The sequence below is a fragment of the Lissotriton helveticus genome, chromosome 6, assembly GCF_964261635.1.
Source record: "Lissotriton helveticus chromosome 6, aLisHel1.1, whole genome shotgun sequence".
In the NCBI taxonomy this organism is placed as follows: Eukaryota; Metazoa; Chordata; class Amphibia; order Caudata; family Salamandridae; genus Lissotriton; species Lissotriton helveticus.
This window is the reverse complement of record NC_136067.1, coordinates 1,598,314,022-1,598,335,118: the sequence shown is the minus strand read 5'-3', so window position 1 is coordinate 1,598,335,118 and position 21,097 is coordinate 1,598,314,022. Positions and strand designations below refer to the sequence as shown.

At 46.5% G+C, this 21,097-nt stretch overlaps 1 protein-coding gene across 4 annotated transcripts in view; it reads left to right on the top strand.

Annotated features, from left to right (window-relative positions):
* Positions 1–21,097, top strand: part of LOC144761836 (uncharacterized) — a 538,733-nt gene that overhangs the window by 354,937 nt on the left and 162,699 nt on the right. For all 4 annotated transcript variants that reach the window (XM_078647062.1, XM_078647060.1, XM_078647063.1 and 1 more), the window contains one exon: positions 20,110–20,235. In XM_078647062.1, coding sequence (XP_078503188.1) covers positions 20,110–20,235 — 126 coding nt within the window. The remainder of the gene's footprint in view (positions 1–20,109; positions 20,236–21,097) is intronic.

Genomic DNA, 21,097 nt, shown 5'->3' with positions numbered 1-21,097 from the left:
TGCCCGCTACCCAGTTCCAGTAAGCTCTTTTCAAAACAGATTTAGGGGGGGCAGTTCTAGACTGCCAAGCCTCCCCAAGGCCCAACTCCCCAAGCAAGGATTTGACATCCCTCAGCCATTTTATTCTTGACCAGCCAGGCATCAGTAGGACCTCCTTCAACCCCTCCGCATAACTGGAAAGCTCAGGGACTCTTCATAGGCGGGACCAGAGTAGAAGGGGTCGCAACTTGGCCTGTTCCTTAATTGGGCGACAGCCCATATCCAAAAGCAAGGGTAGTGTAGGTGTACTCTTTGGAAGGACCATCAGATCTTTCAGGAATTTATTCTCTGAGGAGGATAGCAAGTCAGTGTTTTTAGAACCCCAAAGCTCCGCCCCTTAGAGAGCCGCACTAACGGCTCTAGCCTTATAAATATCCAACACAGGGGCAATAGGCCTAAAGGATGATGACCTCTGTTCCTTAAGAAGAGCCCCCACCACCCTCTTGTGACTCAATAACATCTTTTGGATGTGAGAATCCCACCGCATGGTGTCACTAAGGCGAATGCCTAAGTAGTCAAACTCCTTAACCCTTTCCAGGGGCTCCGAGTTTAGTGCAGGGGTCCGGCCAAGCTTTTTGGGGGGGTTCAGGGCCAAATATTTGGTCTTATCTGTACTGTTTACTGTGCTTTGAAGGTTGATACAATTTGAATATTTAATGAAAATTGCTGTAAAATTCACCATTTTGGTCTGTCGTTTATCCTAAATTTCGTGGGGGGAGAACCCCCCCAAACCCCCCTAGTGGCCGTCGGGCTCGCTCGCTCGCTACGCGCCGGACGGGGCTGGCTCGCTACGTGCCGGATGGGGGCTGGTATGGCAAAATTTGCCAGGGCTGCTTTCAGTTCCCAGTCCGGCCCTGACGGCCGACACCTTGACGCACAGTGAGAACAATGTGGTCCAGAGCTGAGTCGTGCGCCGGCACGGGCCTTTCCGCTCACCGAGATGTAGACTGGGGGCCACCAGGATTCACTGCAGCGATCACAATGATCTGAGGCGCCCCAACCCCGTAAAAGCAACTAAGCATAGAGGCGATGCAAGAGGGCACATCCCTGAAGTTTCTTATGACCATGCGGCCGAGCCAGCTGAAGCCGGGGAGATGATCGATCACTACCCCACAACAACGAACTAAAGGCTACAAATGCAAACCAGTTTGGACGTATTGCTTCGAGCAGTAGGTCCCCTATGTTGGGAATGTTCCCCAGAGTTGCAGTTTGTCCCCCTTCATATCCTAAATTTTCCAGATATCCTCGGGCGGGCGGGGAGAGAAGAGATTGAACAGTATGGACTTCTTGAAGAAGGTGGGCGGTGGGGGGTTGATGGGGTGGGTCGGATGCGGAGAGAGGATACCCAGAGACAAGAACACAGACCGTACAGGTGACACATGATACATAAAACACCAAACACAGATTTCAAATTCGTCACACTGAACGTCAGGGGCATGCACACAGCTAATAAGCGGCTATATCAAAAGGCAACAGGCCCAAGTGGCCCTCCTACAGGAGACACATCTGACAGCACAGGAAGTAGACCGCTTTCATAAAAAATGCCGGGACATAGTCTGTGCCACAGGGTACTCTACCTTCGCCAGAGGTACACTTATATGGATCAGACCAGGGGTGCCATTTAAGGAACACACTCGATTGATAGACAAAGAAGGGCGATATGTCATCGTGACAGGCCTATTGGAGGGTCAACTGATACTTATGGGATGTGTGTATGCCCCCAACGTGGAGCAAGACCAATACTGGGATAAACTTACCGGTGTATTGGCCCGCCACAAGGATGTACCATGGCTCCTGGGGGGAGACTACAATTATGTTCTGGATTTGCACATGGATAGGTCTCATCCCCCGCCAATACATTCACCAGCACGCAAACAAACTGAACACTTCCATAGATGGATAGATAACTGGTCACTAGTGGACGCATGGAGGGCACAGAATCCAGATGCCAGGCTATACTCCTTTCACTCCATCCCACACGACTTACGAGTCAGGCTTGATAGATTCCTGTGTTCCACAGACTTACTACCCAAAGTGCAATACGCTGACTATATGGGAAGAATAATATCGGATCATGACGCGCACATAGTAATCCTTAGATGGAGACCGCCCCACCCCCCAGTTCCGACATGGAAACTACCCCAGGAATGCCTTACCGATCAAGCCTCATGCCAAACTCATGGGGAATATATCCGGGAATACTTTCTACGGAATGTTGGATCAGCCTCCTCTAGAGCAGTAGAGTGGGACACATATAAGGTTAGCGCCAGGGGACACTGCATCCAAAAGGTGGTTGGGGTGCGACAAACACTAGAACAGACACTAAACGGAGCGGAGAAAACACTGGCAGATCTATCCCGGAGCATGGATCAGGGGAGAGCCACACTTGCACAACTCTCAGCGGCAAAGCTCTCACACGCGGAGGCAATGAGAGACCTGCGCAAATACAACTTCCCTGCTTATGCTACTAGAGCACACAGGGAGGGAAATAGAACGGGCGCATTACTAGCCTGGGTAGTTAAACAAAATACGATGTCACATCCCGTCACGGAGCTCGCAGACAAACGTGGGCACCTCAAGCACTCCCAACTCAACATCTTACACATATTCCATGACTATTACGCAGAAGTGTACCGCGACCCAGCACCGGCGACACCATGCGAGCTGTCACAATTCCTGCGTCCATCACCCATGGCCACAATCTCCCCGACAGATAGGAAAGACTTGGATGGCAAAATCACACCCTCCGACATAAAGCACCAGGTATGGAAGGATTCCCACTAGAGTACTACAGCACGTTTGCGGCCCAGATAGCGCCCCACCTGGCGTCCACATACGAAGACGCCCTGACCAGGGGTATACTGCCAGACTCATTCCATGAATCGTTGGTGGTAACATTCCCGAAACCGCATAGAGACCCCACACTCCCGGCCTGTTATAGGCCGATTACGCTTCTGAATGCGGACTGCAAGATTTTGGGGAAGTTGCTGGCCGACCGCTATAGCCAAATTCTTCCGGCCTTGGTTCATCCAGACCAATGCGGCTTTGTGCCTCGACGCAACACCTCACATAACCTGCGTTGACTGTTTCATATACAAGACGGAGTGAAAGACAGATTCCCGCGAGCGACTTGCCTGATCCTTGATCTTGAAAAGGTGTTCGATACTCTGACCTGGCCTCATCTCTTTGCAGTCCGTCAGAAAATAAAGGTCGGCCCCATACTAATGGCGTATACAAAACTCTTGTACAGGGGCCTCGCCTCCAGGGTGAGAGTCGGCAAACTTATTTCAGCCTCATTCCAGGTGGAGAGGGGAACCAGACAGGGGTGTCCCCTCTCCCCCTCCTCTTCGCGCTGGCGGTGGAGCCCCTGGCCATACCGTTAAGACAGGAGGGGGAAAGATGGGGTATCCCGATTGCGGACACGCTGCATTGTATTTCATTATACGCAGATGATCTGCTTGTTTATGTACGGGACGTAACGGGGGATCTTACCTCGATATGGCTAACCCTACAGGAGTTCGGAGACACTTCAGGTCTCAGGGTCAACTGGGGGTAATCGACAGTCTACCCACTCAGTCCTCACCTGGCACCGCATGACATACAGATAGGCACGCAGACACTGAAATGGAGGGAGGCAGCCCCCAGATACCTAGGAGTGCGACTATATCATTTCCCGGAGGACCTTTACGAAGGTAACCATCGAGGAGCGCTAGCGAGCCTTCGCTCCGCGGTGGGCTTCTGGAAAACACTCCCCCTGGCTCCCATCGGACGGGTGGCCATAGCTAAAATGATAATGCTTCCCAGAATGCTGTATCACTTCACGAATCTTCCAGTGATCCCACCTCGGTCCTTCTTCCGAGAACTGGACACGCTCCTCACAACACTGATATGGGGGGATGGAAGGCACAGAATAGCTCTGCGCACACTACAGCTGCCTACCACATGCGGAGGTCTAGGCGCCCCGTCCTTCGAATCGTACTTTCTCACCGCGCAACTTCAGTGGCTGTCCAACTGGACGTCCGAGAAGTACATAGGTGAAACAATTACTGAGACTGGTAGGCTGCCCCTCCCCGCCATCAGAAGAATGCTCTTACCAGGCACCAAACCGGCCCGCACACACCCGATGCAGGTCACCATAGCCCGCAAATGCATGATGCGCATACACAGAATGTCGAAAGGGCGACCGTTATACTCCCCACTGCTTCCATTTGGTGGGATTTCCCCGGAAGGAAGAATATTACGCCACGGGAGCCCTACAGGCGTGGACCGACCATGGTGTGACAGAAGTGGAAACCCTGTTCCACGAGGGGCAGCTGAAAACATATGAGCAGTTAGTCAAATGGTACGATCTTCCACAGGGACAATTTTTAACACACAGGCAACTGTTAGATAGTGGTCGTACATATTCGGACTTGAAGGATGGGAAACCCCAAACACACCCAGTGCTACACACGATACAACGGATAGGGGCAGGCAGACACCTACAGCCAGATTCATCAACCAAAATTGCGATCGCAATAGCTGCGAATTAGCTATTGCGATCGCAATCAAAAGAAAAGCTATTCATGATTAGAAAAAGTCCAAAATTGTGAATTCGCAAATAAATTTCTGCAAAATCACAAAATAATTTGCAGAATCTAGGAGGAACCCTTGTAGCGAATCGGATTTAGCGAGAATCCATGGATTCTGCGAAATATTTTGCGAACTCGCTAAATAATCGCTAACGCAATTCATGAAAACTCGCAAAATGCGAAAAATCAGAAAATTGCTATTTGCGACGCGCAAGTTAAGGAGAACCCAAACCAGGTGGTAACCATGAAGAAAAAAAATTATAATAATTAACTAGCCACAGGTGCAGGCCTGATCAAACACACTTAAGGAGACACAGTAGGAGCATGAGGACTCTCACAATGCCAGGACTCTACATGGTGGTCAGGCGGCGAAGGCTCCAGGCTGCAGCAAGGAACAGACGCAGGATCCAGGAGCGAATATTCCGCCAGCGGATCACCCTTCTGGGCCAAACTGCGGAGCAAATCTACTCCAAGTACCGCCTGAATGGGGCAATGATCACTAAGCTGATCCGGGACCTAGACGCAGCACCCTGATGCAGCACCCAACAAGGAGGACCAATGCCGTGCCCACCCATGTCCAGGTCTTGTGCAGCCTGCACCTCCTGGCCTCCGGAAGCTTCCAGGGGATAGTTGCCGTTGCAGGGGGGATCTCCCAGAGACCATGTCCCGCTGCCTAAGGAGTTTCCTGGAGGCAATGCTGACCCGCCTACACCATTACATCAAACTCCCGACCACCCAACAGGACTTGAATCAAACCAAGCTTCATTTTTATAACATTGCGCAATTCCCACATGCAATAGGATGCATTGACTGTACCCACATCCACATCTGCCCACCTGCACAAACAGAATACATGTACCGGAACCGCAAGTCCTACCAATCCCTCAATATCCAGATGGTGTGCAACGCTAAGACAATCATCACGGACATAGTGGCACAATACCCGGGGAGCACACATGACTCCTTCATATTCCGGCACAGCGGCATGCACACACGACTGGCCAGGGGAGACTTTGGCGAAGGACACCTACTAGGTAAGTACACATGCCACCAAATAGTACATTGTGACCATGTAGCTGCGCATAACAGGCACTCACCCTCTGCTCCTTTCATTCAGGTGACAGCGCCTACGGTCTCCGTAAGTACCTGCTCACCCCATACCTCAACCCTGCCACACCACTGCAACGGCATTACAATGCTGCACACATACGCACAAGAAAGTGCATTGAGAGGACATTTGGGCTTTTGAAGAGCCGATTCCGCATACTTCACAAGACTGGTGGGGCCCTCAAATACGAGCCTGAGGTCTGCTGCCGCATCGTGGCCGTGTGTGCAATGCTCCACAACATTGCTACCAAGCGCAGGATACCTGTAGAGATCTCTGGCAGTGAGTCGGAAGGGGACAACCACCAACCTGCACATGTGCGTCATGCACGCGGGGAGAATCCTGCTGAAGGACACAGGTGCCGCAACCAAATCACAATTAACTGTTTCTAGTGCACCCACTCCCCTCTCCCAACACTTCACTCATGCATGACAATAGAAATAATGACATGAGTCAGATTAACTGGTACTGAATATATATTATTGTTTTTTCACAATAAAGTGGCATTTTTTTCACAGTTACATGAGAGCTGTATTGAGTCATACATCCCCATGGATGTGAGGAGGGCATGCTTGTCTCATCAGCACGGCCCTGCATGGTACGAAATAAATTGTCAATGGCGCCTCCAGGCGGACGCTCCCAGTCTCCTTTCCACCTCTTCCTCAGCATTTGCCCGTGAGGCAGCAGTGGGCCTGTTGCTGCGGCTGGGTCCTGTCACCAGTGGCAATGATTGGCTGCTGTGGCTTGAATTGCCCTCACTTGTGTCATCCCCCCCCACCTGCCTGGCCATGGCCAGTCGTCTGCACTGCAGGGGTCGTCTGCACTGCAGGGGTGACTTGCTCCAGTGCCCTAGCGACATCCTGGCAGCATTGCACCATTTGTATCTGCATGGCCAACGAGCGTCGTGAGAGTTGGGAGGTGGCATTCCCTATGATGTGGTTCGAGCGGGTGTACGCAGACAGGCGGGTCAGCAGCTGGCGGCGCCGGTTGACGTCCCGCTGGGTCAACATGGCCTGGGTGTTTTCCTCCACTGCAGCGGTCATCCTCTCCATTCTGTCAGAGAGCTGTCCCACATTGCTTGCAGTCTTGTACAGCTGCAGGTGAATGGCTGCAAGATGACGTGCCTGCTTCTGGTGTATGCGGAGCATATGGCGCTCAATTGACAGGCCAGGTACCCGCACATTCACCCCCCTGCCGGCGTGTGGTGTTGTGTCGCGCGGCTCCCTCACCACTCCGCTGGACTGTGTTCTCACAGTGGCTGTGCGCCATGTTTGTTTCCGTGCTGCTGCTGTTGTTGCCAGTGCCACTGGCATGGCTGTCACGCGGTGCGGTTGTGGCGCGCCTGTTGTTGCTGAGGTGGCCCTGTCCACAGGGGCAGGTGGTGGTACTACTGCTGTTGCTGGTGCTTGTCCTGATGGTCCTGGTTGAGGATGGACGTCTCCCTCGGTGTCCTCAGGATTGTCATCTATTTGCAGGGCCTCACTATCAGTGCTCGGTTTTTCAGCGCCACCTGTGATGTAAAGTGGACGTTGTTTAATGACATGTATCTTGCACATGGAAGGTTGCTACATGCATGCAGGCTAGCATTCCCTGACTGGCTGTAGGATTGACTCTCACTAGACAGGTCTGGCTGTAAGGGGCTAGATGGAAATTGTGGTCAGACTACATGTCCCACAATGCAATAGGGATTTTCTGGTGTGCATGGGCTGCATGACTGGGATTTCTAATGGGTAGCTCTGGGGTCATGGCCATTGTTAGGGGACAGGGTCGCAGTCGCATGGCACTTACCTTGGGATTCTTGGGTGGGTCAGGTGGGGTCCAGCCGGGTTACCCCCACGCATGCCTCGGGATTCAGGGTGTCCTCCACAAGGTCCTCCAGTGGGGCGTTGGGTGGTACAGTGGGATCTCCTCCTCCTGTTGCGACACGCTCACCCAGCCTCTCTGCAATCCTCTCCTTGGCACGCCCTCTGAGGTCATACCACCTCTTCTTCAATTCTTCTATGGAGCGCTGGGTCACTCCCACGGAATTTACTTTGGCGCGGATGCGCATCCAAATGCGTCTTTTGTCCGCCTCAGGCACCCTCCTTGAGTCCTTCCCAAAGAGCCGGTCATGGTCTTTGTTCACTCCCTCAATTAGGTATTCCAATGCTTGCTCTGAGAATTAGATTTTTCGTTTCCTTCCTGAGGAACTGCTCCCTGCTGCTTCCTGGGACATTTTCTGCTGTGGGGTGTCTCCTGAATTTGAGCTGGAGGTGGTCTGGAGTGGAGCTCTGGACAGTGCTGCTTCCACTTCAGGCTCAGTATGCAGAATGAGGGAGGGAACTGCCTGCTTCCTGGTTGTGATGTCATCAGTGTGCCTGAAATGCGACTTCCTGTTTTTGCGATCTCGCAATTAGCGAGATCGCAATTTGCAATTTCGGTAATTGCGAGATCGCAATGTCAACATGGAAAACTGCCAAATCTGCGTTTTTTATGCGATTTCGGCAAAATCGCAATCGGCAATTGCGGCCGATTGCGATTCGCTTTTTCTAATCGCATTTGTTCATGAATCCCATTCTGCGAATTCAAAATTGTGATTCGGTATTTCTCGCAATTTGGAATTCGCAGAATTTGGGTTTGATGAATCTGGGGGCTAGTGACATGGCACTACAAGGCAATCCGGGAATTAACTAATGTTTCCCTGGACAGACTGCTACAGTCATGGGAGGACGACGTGGGCTGAGTTTTCCATGACAAAGTGCGGACCCAGGCGTTGGAATACCCTAAAAAAGTGTCCAGAAACGCACGCTTCAAAAACATACAGTTTAATGTCCTACACCGTGCTTATCTTACACCAGATAAGCTGCACCTGTACTATCCAGACACAGAATTCAAATGCCCCCGATGTCAGACACTAGACGCGACCTTCAAGCACATGTTCTGGGACTGTCCATCCTTGCAAAAATACTGGAACAAAATACACCACACACTCCAAACAATAGTACACCTGTTACACATCACCACATGGGAGACGTGCGCCCTAGGAATCTACAGGAAAAAAAGTCCAAAAAACTGCAGTGGCGGTTCGCATCCCTAGCTATTCTTCTGGCCAAAAGAAACATAGCCATGCACTGGAGGGCCCCTACAGGTCCACCGGAAGCAGCTTGGATAGGAGCAGTGAACAAGTGGGGGGCAGCGTAGGAGGAGACCTTGAGGGAGGAAGAAGTAAAAGGTACACCAAACACCCAATCTCTATGGAATGGGCGTAACTATTAATACAATTCAAACAAGAGACAACCGCAGAGGAAGCCCCTTAGCCGACACAACCCCTGCCCTGCGGTCCCGCCCGGCACCCCAGTCCACAAGCCCCACCATTGAGCGAGCGACGCCCCCGGTGAGAGGCTAGAATAGAACAATTGGTCAGAGCTGCTGAGTCTATCATCTACAGGCGCTACGGATTCCCCTTCCTCCCCCGAGACACACACAGCCCGACCCACCGGGCCGATAGCTGGCCCACACGCCACCTGCTACAACCACTTGCCCCCCGCCCGCCCATCGCACTCTCGCTCTCCTCCCTTTTTCCTTCAAGGAGGTGTTTCCTCCTACAGTTACCAGTTCAGTTCAAGTCGGTAGTTCGGAATCCGACTTATTTACATAACAGTTAATGATTGCACACATCATAAAGGGTAACGTACACTGACTGAGGGGAAGCACTTACGCCAGCCTCCATTATTGTATCGCCCATGGGACCAGACACTACCAGACACGGCATCATGCAGCAAGATGGCCTAGTGATAAATTCAGGAGATATGATGTACGACCATCATACTCGAAGGAATGGAACCAAAATATTTATATTGAATCATAATTGTAATTGATGTGTAACAATTACATATGTGATGATTGATATGTGATCTGTCTAACTCCCACATGGGAATCTAAAAAACCTAAAACCCTAATAAAAAGATTTAAACAATAAAAATAGCTGTTCATGTCACAGTATGTGGTTTCTCATAAATCACGTGGGGAAGGATCACTTGTCCTGCATAACCTGGGTATACAGGTTGCGTACTCATGTGTCCCAAATAAAAAACCCTCATGCACGTGTAAAATAGGTCGGATAAGCGGTATATCTTGGTTCTCCGCTGTTTAATCACGTGATTGCATAATCATTGGGTTAGTTGTTATGCAACCTCCACCCGGAGGTTTTTACCCTTGGTTAAAAGCAGTAGTGATCAGTGATAGGTGAGGTCTTCTTTAAAATACTCGGACAACCACAAAACATTGAGTGCGTAAGAATCCTAATTATTCACTATACGCACACCTTATAGTCTTGATGACAACCTACTCGAATCCAGACCCAATAAATTAATAACCTGGCTGTCCGAGTATTTTAAAGAAGACCTCACCTATCACTGATCACTACTGCTTTTAACCAAGGGTAAAAACCTCCGGGTGGAGGTTGCATAACAACTAACCCAATGATTATGCAATCACGTGATTAAACAGCGGAGAACCAAGATATACCGCTTATCCGACCTATTTTACACGTGCATGAGGGTTTTTTATTTGGGACACATGAGTACGCAACCTGTATACCCAGGTTATGCAGGACAAGTGATCCTTCCCCACGTGATTTATGAGATTTGATACATAGGAAGATGAATGGATCACACCTTCCTTCTCCCTCCTGATATGATTCAGTAACAGTACGTGGTTTGACAGGTTTCCTGGATACAAATAATACCGGCATCAAAGCCATTTTAAGAAAGCTAATTTGTTTTGATCACAAGAGACCTGCCATATTCCAGGAAGCCACTTTTAATCATTATTATAATTACTCTGATGACTCATGTTTCCAAAAGGGCTATTGAAATTGGGAGCGCATTCTAGTCAGTTTCCCCTTCTTACCTCTTCCCCAGCATCAATGAGAATCATCTCAACTTCCTTATTTTAGAGAGATATCCATCTACCCACCTATCATACAGACACTACCATTAATTTTGCTTTTTCCAACATCACCTCTTTATTAGGGATAGAGAACATAACATTCACTTGACAGTCATCATCCCCCTTATTTTGAAGGCAATTGTATTTACCATTTCTAAGTAGGAAAGGGATGCCATTGATACCACTGCTGAGAAAGTAATGGCAATTTTTCAAAATTAGATTCACCACTACCTTTGAGTTAAAAGTGACTCTCACTATTGCCTGAACTAAGTGTATATTACTACTTTGCACCATCCTCAGAACCTTGCTATTGGAGAAACAACTCAACAAAAAGATCTATTTATTGGTGCTTCCTGATCATTAAAAAGTACAATAAAATCCTAAATAAATGGTACACTTCAGGCATAAGGAATGGTTTGTTCAGATGGATTTTTCATACTTTTAACAATATTACTGTTCACATACAATGTAAAGGCCTTGGCTTGCAGATTAAGAGGGTCAATCAAGTGAACAGAAATAGTTTCACCATTTGGCGGACCATCAATTATACGGACCAAATCAGCATGTGAAGCACGGTCTACCAATACAGTGATAGGGTAATTGCCAAAGATCACCACAGAAACATTTTAATCTATTTCCTCTTCCTTTATGGGCATCTGTATTGGATCAAAGCCTAATTTATTAGACTGTTTTTGAGTATCCTTCGTTGTTTTTTGTTTTCAATTTTTTCTACCATTTTTCAGGGGCCTTTCAGACCTGGCTTTCAGAGCTTTAACGGCCACTTTGCCCTGAAAGATTGGGTATAAAGGGCCCTTATGGCCTGTGTCGGAGGAGACAGGCACTAAGTCAGTTGACTCTGAAGAAGGGCCATCAAGTAGGGTTTTTTAGAGGGTAGGTCTCCATCCTCGATCTATTTTGCCTCTTATTGCAACTCTCCTTCCTTTTTTCACACTATGGTTGGCCTGCTTGGGACCCAGAGCCCCTGCAGGATGTCTTCGGATTTAAATGATTTTTCTGATAAAGTACAATTGAAGAGTCACTTTTGCCCACCTGCTTAGATTTAACTTGTGGATTTGAATTCCTGGCACAGTCCTCACCTTCATTACAAACCAGCCATTATACATTGCTGATAGGGAATCCAAAATGTGATCAGAGTTGCTTGCAGACTTTTCTGTAACAATAGGATAGAGGATAAAATTATTTCCAAACGTAATGATTCAGAGTACAGAGTATAATAAAGCAGGGATTGAATTTCAGCCCTTCAGGGCATTTGAGTGAAGAGATTTATTTCTGAGTGGACTGAACTTTGTTTTCGTGCATACTCTTGTAGATATCATCCTTAGAGAGTGGAGCTTTCTAGCCATCATTAGGAAACTTATAGAGACCTTCATAGTCTTTAAACTTTAGACTTTGGTATTTAATTACCTTTAAACCACCTAAAGTGAATTTGACTCAGTAGGCAAAAGATGTTTTGCTGACAGGCTCTAGCTGCAAGGTAGTTCTTTTCCTCTGCACCCTTCCTATATCGGCATGCCTCGGCTATAGCCACAAAGCTCAGTCAATGGTCAACATGTGGTCAACGGGTTTTCAGAAGAAGAAAAGCAAGCATGTAGATATACAACTTGTAGCAAGTAGCCTCCTCCACCTCTGGCGACCTCTGACCTTCGCTCTCACAGCCAATCAAAAGTTCTTGCTCAGCTTAGCATACCTCATGAGACGAGTGTCTTACTATTGTTGTGTATTGCACAGACTGCTTTAATCTCCATCTTTCTTCCGTAGGGTTTCGGGCCTTTTGGTGGGCTGGATTTTTAAGTTTCTTTGCATAGTAAAGTCAGCATTTCATTCTTGCGGGTGACAGTTTCATTTTGGTTCCTGGATAAGGTATCCACGGGCCAATTTTTTTTTCTTTTGGGAATAGGGTACAAGGGAAGACAGTACGTCATCCTTTGCGTGCTTTGCTCATGCAGTGAACACCCTTAAATGTACCTTGTGATTGGAGGGGCACCCAGGATTCAATAGTAGTAGACCCTCTGATTAGATCAGCCTATCAATCAGAGATGATAAAAGTCTGACCTTAGCAGTCAGTTGTTGTTCAAGACTGGTCTATGATTCTGAAGCAGCGGCTTGCACTCGGTCCATCCAAGGAAGCCAGCCGCGACCCACTCTGTGAGATAAGAAACTTGCTCACCACGTTTGGGACTTGAGAACGTTTTCTCTATGACTGATGGATTATGCTGCAAAGGAATGTGCTACTTTGATGAGGAGCAAGGGAATCCGCAGCATCAGTCAGAGAACCATCAGTGGGAATCCAGTAAACTGTGCAAAGACATCAGGTACCTGGGATCAGATTCCTGATGCCACCAGAGCAGTGTCCTCACTCTAGACAGGAGGGCACATCTATTGCTTTGGGTGGGGGTTATGGGGCTGATCAAGAACCTTTGAATTCCCGTCATGTGCTGAAACTATATCATTTCATAACAATGATTGGTATAATGGCTCTAACAAATGAGAGAAACCCTGTGCAACATAATCTGTCAGATGCAATACTAACTATGTGTCCACATGTTACCTGTGTTTTTATAGTGTTTAACGTCTAGGCGCTATAATACTGTTTGGGGTCAGAACTCTGGCCCAGAGGGTTGTAGAGACATCTGGTTTTCCCTGTTTATCCTAGTTGTATATGTAATATAATTCTCTTGCGTGTATTGAAGTATTTTTCTGGACATTGACTTTATCAGCTGGTTGTACGGAGTGCACTGTAGTTTGAATGTCTAACCCCACCTCATCTCCTTGAGTAAGTCCTGGACTGCTCTGTCTCACTACCCTTAGAGAATTAAGTGCTGGAGAGGAGTAGTTGATTACCCAGATTTGGGTCCACTAGTACTGAGGCCTGAGGACACCAGTGGGGAACACTTCAGTTGATGTGATTGAAGCACAGTTCACTGGTCCCTAGGAAGACAGGTCTAACACTCTCCATCCAGAAGAGATGCCAGTTCAAGATCCTCATGCATGCCTACAAAGCCCTACACGACCTAGGGCCTGCCTACATCAACCATCAACTGAAATTCCACCAACCTGCTAGACTCCTGTTCTTCTCTTGACTCGCTCTCGCCCCCCCAATCCTTAGCAACCTCAGTGGTGGCCACTCCTTCTCTTACATCGCTGCCAAGACCTGGAATGACCTTCCTCTTCAGCTCCATACAGCCTCCTCACTGGCAGACTTCAGAAAGAGACTAAATACCTGGCTTTTCAATGGAGACACAGCACCCAGATACAGCTATGGGTGACAGTGTTGTGCTTTACAACTGCTGTTTGATCGATTGGGTTTAGTGCGGAAAGATCTGGTTTCCGCATGCGAGTCCACCTGAGGATTGCGTACCAGTCTCTGAAGTTCAGGATACAGGCCAGAAGAGGACTCCGCCTGGCCCCCGATTTAGGAGGGGTCCCAGGAACCTTGTGCACTTGTTCAACCACAAATTGGGCAGGTAAGTCCTCAAGTTTCAGCCAACGATGTACCAGGCCTTCCACAAACTGTTCTACCCCTGCGTCCTCTTCCTTTTCAGGTGCCTCTACCAGGCTTATGTAGTTTTGCCTGTAGTGACCCTCAACGTTCTCTGTCTACTTGTGAAATCTGGCAATTTTCTCCTTCAGTTGGCGCACCTCTACTTGTAAGGTACGAATGGCCTCCATGTGATCAGTGAGTATGGCCTCAGCTGTGCATACTCGTTCAGAGATCTTCCCCATATCCGCACGGATCAGTGTGACATCCACGGCCACTGCGTCGATTTTATTTTCTAGTGCTGAACGGGTATCCTGGAATGCTAGGAGCAGCTCTCTCAGGGAGGGATCTCTCTCTTCCCCCCACTCGCGCTCTGGTTCTGCCGTGCACCCCATAACTCTGCTGGTCCCCTACTTCGGAGGGCATACTTGTCAAGTTTCTTTGCATGCGGGGGCTATACGGCTTTGTGATGCAACACCTTTCTGGTATGTGGGAGGGCCGGGGATCTCTCGCAGGGCCCTGATGTGCTCCAGCTAGGTCCACTGCGATCTTGTAGTGGTGGTTAGCCACTCACCATCATCCGATCTGGCCCTTGCATGCCCCAGGTCTTCCATGTCGCCCTGCGGCAGCCAGCGTCCACAAGCTGTCTTCCATGGTGGGCCCCAGAGGATGGTTCCAATCTGTATGGTGGTAGGGGCCCTCCACCTTACCAGTCACAGCCCTGCCCTCGTGATGGTGGTCTGTGCCTTACGGCTTTCCCATAACTGCCTGATACCCTGAGGCAGGCCCCGTACGAAGTCTCTCCAAACGCCCCTGCGGGAGAATGGGTTTGGGGCAGAAAAGAGCCTCAGAATGTGCCCTGCAGCAAATCCACCCAGGCATCCTCTCAGGATGGGGGGGGGGGTTCTGTGCCTCAGTGGTGGGTGCCCCGTTGACTCAGGCAGTTCTCTGAGGGGGATCGTAGGTGCCCTTGCAGTGTTTGCTGCGCCATCACTGGCCTATTCAGGCTTTCGCCCACGGTTACTACAGCCAGCTGCAACAGACTCCATCTTGAAATGCAGCTGTCAGGCACTCTGGATCGGGCTGTACCTCCGTGCTGCTACACTCCCCCTCTGGCCACCGTTTGCTCGGAGTGGTCTCCTCACCTTCCTCCACTGCAAATTTCCATTCTGGCATGGAAAGAGCGCAGATAGCTGACTGTGCTGAGGATTCCCGGCCGGAGCGCCAGCTCTGCGTGTCAGCCAGCCATGGCGTCAAGGCCATGCTCTTGTCCATGCTTCTTGTTCATCAAAATGTTCTCCTGGCATCTCCCCCACTCCAGCAGAGGGGAAATCGAAAAAAACTGAAGGAAGTAGGAAAAAGAATATTCTCTGCGGGCAGCTAAGGCTTGTAATTCCTTCATGTCCGATGCCTTTTGGAACGTTACACACATAGGTATTGAGATATAGCATAGTAGGTTTCCCAAATGTTCCTAACCACCTTCACAGGTAACTTTCAGAGCCCCTGAGAGACAGAAAATCAGCATTGCGGCAGATCAAACAGTTTGGGTTGGACACTGCTGATTTGTGGAGAGGGCTCTATTGTAGCTCTCTGCCGACATGCCTGGCTTCGCACTTCAATTTTTCTACATTCATCCAGTCTACATTAATGGATTGGCCTTTTGATCGAACTCAGCTGTTAGGTAACAAAGCTGACTCTGCATTAGAGCGGTTCGAAATAAGTAGTGCTAATGCAAAGTTTTTAGGTCTTCACCCTTAGTGATAGCTGTCATTTTATCACTGACAATGAGTGTCTCGACTTGCCCAGACCACACTGAAAATCCTTGTTTCTCCAACAATTGCAAGAGAAAGAAGGCTCTGTTCTGCTGTTCCTGCAATATTGCGAGATATTCAGCAACATTTTCTGTAATGACAGTCCAGTTGATGGAAGATTCAGTAGGAAAGACAGAGAACTCATGGGGTATGTAGTTGCACAGCAAATTGAGAGAGATATATTCAGGGCAATGAATGGAAAGCCAAGGCACCCATTTGAAGTGTAGTTCTCAGCACAGACTGGCTGAGAAGAATCTCTGCATTGAACCGAATTGACAGTAAACCTCTTTTTTGTGCACGTATGCATACACATTTTTGGTGAAGTTTTTTTGTGGTGAAGTCTCAATTTCCTGCACTTTCAAGCCTGCATCTTTGACAAGTTAAAGAAGTATGTTCTCTATGCTAACTGCCTACCCAAAACTGTGTAATGATTTGGCTATTTACAGGCAATATTCTGTGCATTCCAGACATGAACTGTTAAGGTTACACGGAAAAGACCTAACACTGGATAACTGGTGGGCGTTTTTGCTTATTTATCCTATATATATTGACTCCCACTATGGATACTATGTCACCAAACCCTCTATTTTTGTAAGTTCTAAAGAGCTAGCAAGTTGTTTTAAATGCTACTTCTGTGGGTGGCACAATTTTTGCTGCGGGTCAACTAGTAGCATTTGAAATAAAATTAAAAAAAAAGGGCCTGGGTATATAGTTTACCACTTAACAAGGGACTGGCCTGTGCCTCAAATATGCCAATCAAGTATACACTAACATCATCATGTTTAGGGGAGCAGCACATGCACTTTAGCTCTGGTTAGCAGTGGTAAAGTGCTCATAGTCCGAAGGCCAATAAAAAGAATTCATCAAAAAGAGGAGGAGGTAGGCAAAATGTTTTGCGTGACTCTTCCGAGAGGGCCATTTTCCAACACAGACAAAAAGGGTAAAGTGGTACAAAAACACCTTATCAAGGTGGATCACCTTGTGTATTAAGATGTGCTGTGCTGTCACACATAGGGAAGCACCAGAGAACATAAGAACCCCTTTCACCTGGGCAAAATCATCAATGTTGGCTTTATCAAGGGGAGCCCCTTTGTTCGAAATTTGTAAGGCAACTACATGGCATCCGTTCATTTTAATTAATATTTTATTTTTTTAATCTTCATTGTGTTTTAAAAAATGGAGAAAAGGGGAAAGTCGACATTATAATACGATGGAAGCACAGTTTGCCATACCGGATCAAGGTGACATATGCAAATAGTAACATAGCATGGAAGGACAGCAAGCGATTACAGTCAGGGCAATGTCATATACAACATGGGCTTGTGCATATGTACAGGTGTTTGTAAAATCTGCGTAATAAAAGGTGAGATATACAAACTGGGGTAGAGGGGTATATGGAGGGGGGTGAAGGGATACGGCGGGATCTAAAAGGCGAAGCAGTCTAAGACAAAGGTTCAGTGGCTGTGCCGGCAAGGTCTGTCAGTGAGGAAGGAATGATGCAGCGAGTTATGAATAAGCGAAGATGAGGGGGGCTGGAGCGGGTAGTGGCAGATAGGGAATAAGTGCAGTGGTGATTATAGCTGGTGCTGTGCAGCCCCATCTTGTTTGTTAATTGCTCCAGACCTTCAAACCAGATATACATATACATACTCTGCTAACAGGGCATTAGATCTTTTACCAATAACCCACCAAATTCACTTCACTTCCCTGTGACTTTGGCCTTGCCTGCCAACTGCAACTTTCCATTAGATCATACCGATATAAGAAGTTTGGAAGTAGGACTCTTCATGTGATAGGATCATCTTTATGGAACTCCTCCCCCACCTCCCCCCCAAAGTTCTAAGGCTTGAAACCAACTTCATCAGATACAGAAGAGTTCTAAAAACTCATCTTTTCTAACATTTATTCAGCTAACTTCCTATGCTGCCTCCTTTTGAGCCTGACTTGACTGGTTAGATGCCTAAAACCAACCCTTATCAATTTCTAAGGTAACCCTCTGACTTACTACCCTTCTAAGGCTTTTCCGTCTTCTCACCATTTATTATTGTATTGTACTGTATTGTAATTGCATTTATATAGCGCTTACTACCCCTGACGAGGCGTCAAAGCGCTTTTTCGGCGAGTAGCACTCTACTCCGGTACCCATAGACGATTAGTGTTGAATTAGTATAGTGAAACGTGCAAGTACATTTTAAGTGGTGGATAAGTTAGTCAGTTATTTGGATTTGGAATGATAGCAGAAGGATAGAGGAGGAAAAAAGGTTTGGATTTATATAGCGATTGTTACCCCTGATGGGGTGTTGAAGCACGCTATTCAGTAAGCCCATAAAGGATTAGTGGTGAATTAATATGGTGAAATATGAAATTAATTTCAGTGGTGGATATTAGTCAGTTATTTGGAGTGAGAAGGATAGCGGAGGGATAAAAGGGAAAGAAAGGTTTGCATTCATATAGCACTTGTTACCCCTGATGGATGTTGAAGCGCTTTTCTGGCGAGTAGCACGCCACTCCGGAACCCATAAAGGATTAGTGTTGAAAATTAGTATAGTAAAATATGAAGTAATTTGAGTAGTGGATAGGTTATTCAGTTATTTGGGTAGAGAAGGGTAGGTGGCGGGATAAAAGAGGGAAAGAGGTTTGTATTTATAAAGCACTTGCTACCCCTGAACCGCTACTCTGGAACCCATAAGGATTAGTGTTGAAGTAGTATGGTGAAACATGAAAGTAATTTTAGTGGTGGATATGTTAGTCAGTCATTTGGATTGAGAAGCATTGGGGAGGGGTAGAAAAGGGAAAAGGTTTGCATTTATATAGCACTTGTAACCCTGATGGGGTGCGGAGATGCTTTATTGGCGAGTAGCACGCTACTCTGTAACCCATAAAGGATTAGTGGTGAATTAGTATATTTGAATATGGAATTTGAGGAGTGAACATGTTAGTCTGTTAATTTTGATTGAAAAGGATAGTTGAGGGATAAAAGAGTGAAGGATGAGTTTTAAAAACATTTTTTTTAGGTCTTAGCAGTAGGAGGAGGCTTTTGGATGATTAAAAAGGACATTTGGGAGGGGAGGAGTCAGAGGGAAGAGTTTAGAAAGGTTTGTTTTAGGGGATCGGTATAGTAAAAAAGGTGTCAGATGATGCAAGGAGGGGTACAGTAGGAGAGAGTCTAGAAAGGTTTTTTGGGGATCATAGTAGTGGTATGGGGTTTGGGATAAATGAGAGAGAGGATGTAGAGGATATAGTGATAGATGTATAGGCCGAGAAATAGGGCAATGCATTGGAAATGCTAAATTAGAAAAAAGTGATAAATATATAGATCCATAAGTACATTGAAAGTATATAGATACATAAAGGAGGTAAGTATATGTAGATTAAAGATATTGATAGAGACACAGGATGAGAAATAGGGTAGTGCATTGGATATGCTTTTTCAGGAGAAAAGTAACAGACACACAGATCCAAGTACATGGAACGTACATAGATGCACAATAGAAGTATTTACATGTAGACCAAAGATGATTTTTATTTATTTATTTATTATTAATATGAATTATTTTTCTTATTATTTTTTCCTCTCAACAACATAATTATTTTACATGTTTATACGAAGCAATACACAAAGATGGGTACATATCTATAGGGACAAGAAATGCTTATATACATATAATAGGGATATGCTGTACATTTCTGTCTGCTTATGGTGCTTATGTGGGGAAAAGCCAATTCATGAGTAGTTTTCTGAAGATAAGGTGGTTGTCGGTGGACCTTATGTTGGGAGGTAAAGAATTCCATAGTTTGGCTGCTTGAATAGAGAAGGATGTGCCACCCATGACATCAATTGATTTAGGATTATTGTCCCCCACCTCTGATCTTTGGGCCTAAACCAAAGCACTCTGAGACTATGTTGGTAGTTTGCAGTGCTTTACAAACATCCTAAATAAATAAATGAGAAAAACCTTCATATACAGATGTTAAACCTTTACAAAACTCATTCATCATATGTAGAGTCATGTTGATGGGACTGTGCACTGCTTTTAGTCAAAGTTCTGGTCTGTTATCATACACAAGTTCTACGGTCTATTGTGCTGTGAAGCTCTGTGAATATTGGCAATGAACTTTGTTGGTCAAAACAAACCTAAAGTTGCTTATACCTAGGTTCTACACTGGCATAGCAGTAATGGAGCAAGATAAAGAACTTGACACAAGAACAAAGGAATGTGTGATGTTCCTCCAGCAAGGTTTGGAGAACCTACTAACTCATCTTTTCCTGCCACCTGAAAGGTAAGTACCAATGTTGATGGTTGTAATGAATACCTTAGCAGTATGCATCCTCTTCTATCTTTTCAGGACCCTCCATTAATCTAACCACCCTTCTTTGGCCTCTACTCAAAAAGGTGTGCGGGTAATTTTCCTGAAAACAAATATCGCTTAAATATGAGCTTGTCAGTTGCCAAATATTTCGACCTATACTTTTCCATTTCATCTTAATAGAATCATTATAGATTTTTAGAAACAGAGTAGACATAGAGATTTTAGGTTATGTAATATCTCACAACACCATATTTTGTTGGGTTTTTCACTTGATTTCAATCATTTCATCCCAGCTTTTGGCAATTTTCGTTTGGGGGACAGTGGAAACATTTTCACATTTCATTTGTTTTTTAGTATTTTGTTTTCAAGTAAACCATATGATCACATAAATATTAATCCACCTTGATGCAGAACTAATATTCAATTAGGGACAGCTGTAATACAAAAAAGATTATTTTATTAAACCAAAATTTGTGAAGAGACTCTTCACAAGAGGACCTTTTTTGCTACTGAGGTAGCATCTAGATTAAATACTCTAATAAAAGACAATTTTCAATTACTTCTTAATAGCACTTACGTAAACCTGTTCTATGTTATCTATTCTGTATATGTGATTTGTTTACAGATCTCATGAATTGAAGATGCAGTGTCTTCCATGTTGTCACTGTATTTTAAAGACGCTTTCATCGGTACACTGTTAATTGTTCCTGAATTAGTTTTGCACATTTTCTGATTTGTTGCATCAGTTTCTCCTAAGAAAAAATTGTATCATAGATATCAGCTTTAAGCCCTTGTCTTTATATACATTTCTTCAAACTAGCTTGTCTACATA